At 44.3% G+C, this 4,589-nt stretch overlaps 1 protein-coding gene across 1 annotated transcript; it reads left to right on the top strand.

The window, feature by feature from the left end:
* Positions 1–2,935: 2,935 nt before the first annotated feature.
* LOC138352126 (piggyBac transposable element-derived protein 4-like) lies at positions 2,936–3,670 on the top strand. The gene has a single exon (XM_069304387.1). The coding sequence runs from the start codon at positions 2,936–2,938 to the stop codon at positions 3,668–3,670; it is 735 nt and encodes a 244-aa protein (XP_069160488.1).
* Positions 3,671–4,589: the final 919 nt, after the last annotated feature.

Below are 4,589 nucleotides of genomic sequence, written 5' to 3'. Positions count from 1 at the left end.
TGATGTTCAACAGCAGATATTGATGTTCAGTGGCAGGTATTGGTGTTCAACGGCAGGTATTGATGTTCAATGGCAGGAATTGGTGTTCAACGGCAGGTATTGGTGTTCAACGGCAGGCATTGATGTTCAACTGCAGATATTGATGTGCAGCGGCAGGTATTGGTGTTCAACGGCAGGTATTGGTGTTCAACGGCAGGTATTGAAGTTCAACTGCAGATATTGGTGTTCATCGGCAGGTATTGATGCTAAACGGCAGGTATTGGTGTTCAACGGCAGGCATTGATGTTCAACTGCAGATATTGATGTGCAGCGGCAGGTATTGGTGTTCAGCGGCAGGTATTGGTGTTCAACGGCAGGTATTGATGTTCAATGGCAGGAATTGGTGTTCATCGGCAGGCATTGATGCTAAACGGCAGGTATTGATGTTCAACGGCAGGTATTGATGTTCAATGGCTGGTATTGATGTTCAATGGCTGGTATTGATGTTCAGTGGCAGGTATTGAATTTCAACGGCAGGTATTGGTGTTCAGCGGCAGGTATTGATGTTCAATGGCTGGTATTGATGTTCAACGGCAGGTATTGATGTTCAACGGCAGGTATTGGTGTTCAGCGGCAGGTATTGGTGTTCAGTGGCAGGTATTGATTTTCAACGGCAGGTATTGATGTTCAACGGCAGGTATTGGTGTTCAGCGGCAGGTATTGATGTTCAGCGGCAGGTATTGATGTTCAATGGCAGGAATTGGTGTTCAACGGCAGGTATTGGTGTTCAATGGCTGGTATTGATGATCAATGGCAGGTATTGATGTTCACCGGCAGGTATTGGTGTTCAACGGCAGGTATTGGTGTTCAATGGCTGGTATTGATGTTCAATGGCAGGTATTGATGTTCAACGGCCGGTATTAGTGTTCAGTGGCTGGTATTGGAGTTCAACGGCAGGTATTGGTGTTCAACGGCAGGTATTGGTGTTCAGCGGCAGGTATTGATGGTCAGTGGCAGGTATTGATGCTCAACGGCAGGTATTGGTGTTCAACGGCAGGTATTGATGTTCAATGGCAGGAATTGGTGTTCATCGGCAGGTATTGATGCTAAACGGCAGGTATTGGTGTTCAACGGCAGGTATTGATGTTCAATGGCAGGTATTGGTGTTCAACGGCAGGTATTGATGTTCAATGGCATGTATTGGTGTTCAATGGCTGGTATTGATGTTCAATGGCAGGTATTGGTGTTCAACGGCAGGTATTGATGTTCAACGGCAGGTATTGATGTTCAACGGTAGGTATTGGTGTTCAACTTCAGGTATTGATGTTCAACGGCAGGTATTGGTGTTCAGCGGCAGGTATTGTGGTTCAACAGCAGGTATTAATGTTCACTGGCAGATATTGATGTTCAATGGTTGGTATTGGTGTTCAGCGGCAGGTATTGATGTTCACTGGCAGATATTGGTGTTCAATGGCAGGTATTGGTGTTCAACGGCAGGTATTGGTGTTGAACGGCAGGTATTGGTGTTCAACGGCAGGTATTGATGTTCACTGGCAGATATTGGTGTTCAATGGCAGGTATTGGTGTTCAACGGCAGGTATTGATGTTCAACGGCATGTATTGGTGTTCAACACAGTCGCTGTTCTCACCCCTCCCACCCCCTCTCCATCCCATACGTTTTTTAGTCTATAACACCCGCTTTCTGTTCCCTTAATTACCCTCCCACAAACTCTTCCCCATCTACCTTCCCCCTCCATCTCTTCCTTCTCTACCGCTTGTGTGTCGCTTATAATGACCCGCTCCAGCAGCCTCTCTACAGTGTTCTCCTGTGTCACCTCTGCCTCCTGGTACCTGTACTCATTCCCCGTACTTGTACTCGCTCCCGGTATCTGTATTCCCTTCTGGTACCTGTTCTCGTTCCCGGTACCTGTATTCTCTCCCGGTACCTGTACTCGCCCCGGGGTGGGCTATTTTACCCACTATATCTATATTATTATCTAAGAAATGTATTATTTCTATATCGTATCTAAATCATAACAAAATCGTATTAGAATCATATCAGAATCACTACAGTTTAGTGATTCTGATATGAGGCGTAGTGATCACTACGCCTCCCGAGCACGCACCACGCAATCACTTACTCGAGCAAGTAACTAGTGAATTATTTTCTGATGGTGAGGAGTGATTTTGATAACTCTGACAATGATAAGGACTACATGCAATTGACCGATGATAGTAGCACAGGCAGTGAAAATGAGATACAGCCTCCTCCCATGGCGCGGCCTAAACGCTCATCTGTGCCACCTCACCCAGTGTCTACTCCAGTCCACCCACGACCACACAGTTCCTGCGCTTATTAGAGTATGAGGATATTTGGGGCGACGAGTCAGAGGAAGGTGACTCATTTTCTTGATTTAGTGAAGTGGATTCAGAGCCTAGTGTATCCTCACCTGTTGCTAGTACCATGGTGTTACCGGGCGTGAATTTGTCTCGCCCAGTCAAGTGCCACCGCATGGCACCACATGAGGAACCAAGACATTCATGTTCACATGCTTTCACCTCACGTTCATGTAGTGGCCGTACTTTGTGTAGACGGGCTTCAGCTCCTGGTCCACGGTGTGCAACACTTCCTTGCCATCGTGCCGCTGTTGCATCTGGCAGGACACCAGGTATACTTGTGTGGCGTGATGGTGACGATTTTATTCCTCTAATTCCTGCCTCTGACATTAAAAACTTTGGGATTACAGACCTTTTCCCGGATAATGGTGAGGACATGTGTGACATGGATTATTTTTCAACATTTTATGATGAGCCGCTCATGGAATATATCATACATCAAACGAACCTTCATGCGGCTCATCTCATTGGAAAAGATATAACAGAATAGTCACGATTACAGCATTGGAAAAATACAACTGAAGGTGAGATGTATGTATTTTTAGCAATATGTATGTTGATGAAGATCTGTGTCAAACACGCTATCACTGATTATTGGAGCAAAGACCAGACTATTCCAACACCTTTCTTCGGGAAATATATGTCCCGAGACAGGTTTCAGATACTCTTCAGGTGTCTATATTTTGCAAGTAATGAGGACCGGACAGAGGATGATAGACTTTGGCGGGTCAAGCACTATATGAATGTAGTGATTGGAAAGTTCAGAGATTTCTACGTACCAGCTCAGATGCTGGTGATTGACGAATCCCTTTTGCTTTTCAATGGATATGTTGCCTTCAAGCAGTATATTCCCTCCAAACGCAACAGATTTGGATTGAAATCCTTTGTTCTTTGTGACTGTGAAACAGGTTACGTGTTACACATGATTCGGTATTCTGCTAGCGATGTGGACATTCCCGGAAACGACCAACATGGTTTCTTAGGTAGTGTGGTGAAGTCACTGATGGCACCATGGATGAACAAGGGCCACATTTTGTACACTGATAACTACTATACAAGTCTCTTGCTAGCTAGGTTCCTGATTGAAAATAGAACTGGATTGGTTGGCACAGTAAAGCCAAGAAGAAGGGAAATGACAGTGTTTGACAATAAACTTGAAGTTGGTGGCTGCGAGCTAAAAAAATGTAATCAAATACTCTCAGTTAGGTGGAAAGACAAGAGAGAAGCGACCTTGCTGACACCCGTTCATGGTGGTACAATGGTGAACAGAGACAAGGTGAACCGAGTAACGTAAGATCCAGTATATTAGCCAGATTGTGTTCTTGACTCTAATATCAACATGCGTTTGGGTGATAAATCTGACATGATGGTGGGCACTGTCAAGTGTGTGCAGAAAACAATGAAGTGGACGAAAAAAGTGTTTTTTCATCTTGTTGACATGAGCATGTTGAATTGCTACAATATGTATCTGGTGAAAACTGGACGTAAACCAAGTTTCCACTAGTTTGCTTATACACTTACGACACAGCTATTAGCAAAGATGGCAAAGATGTTCCTGGCATACAAAGACCCATCATGAACCCAGTGTTGCAGCATGCTGCTACACCCAGGATCGCTCACATGGAGGCCTTTCAAGCACACAGACTAAAACATTTGCCACCAGCTGGAAAGCGTGCAATAGGCCAACGTGATTGCTTAGTTTGTAATACAACAAAAAACTGAGATCAGAAACGTAAACTTGTGCAAACATGGTGTGAAGCGTGTGCAGTCCCTTTGTGTGCTGTCGACTGCTTCAACGACTACCACTCTCTCCAAGACTTCTAAATGTGCAATAGTTGTGCAAAAACCTCTAAATAGTGCGTGCATGTGTGTAAATATAATAATGAACAACGTGAAAACATATTATATTTGCGTAATGGAAAACATTTGTGTGCGCATGTGTATACTCGATGTATGCAACATTTATTGCCATTAACCATGATGTAACATTATATGCAACACAATTAGGGAATAATATTAATGATAAAATATGCTTAGACACTGTAAAAAATGCCTCAAAAATAAATTCGTGGCAACTGTGGCTGCTTGAAGACCGCGCGCGATCCAACCGGGACGCACCTTGCATGAGCGAATATGCAGGTTGTGACGTCATTTTCCCTATTGTCGGCTCAATTACGTCATCGGTAAATACAATTATTTTTTTCTCGTGGTCA

This window comes from Procambarus clarkii, chromosome 52 (genome assembly GCF_040958095.1).
Source record: "Procambarus clarkii isolate CNS0578487 chromosome 52, FALCON_Pclarkii_2.0, whole genome shotgun sequence".
Classification (NCBI taxonomy): domain Eukaryota; kingdom Metazoa; phylum Arthropoda; class Malacostraca; order Decapoda; family Cambaridae; genus Procambarus; species Procambarus clarkii.
The sequence above is the reverse complement of the archived record's forward strand: the minus strand, read 5'-3'. Positions and strand labels throughout refer to the sequence as shown.

Excerpts from the sequence above, each read along its gene's own strand:
- LOC138352126 (XM_069304387.1), top strand. The coding sequence starts at position 2,936 with ATGAAGATCTGTGTCAAACACGCTATCACTGATTATTGGAGCAAAGAC.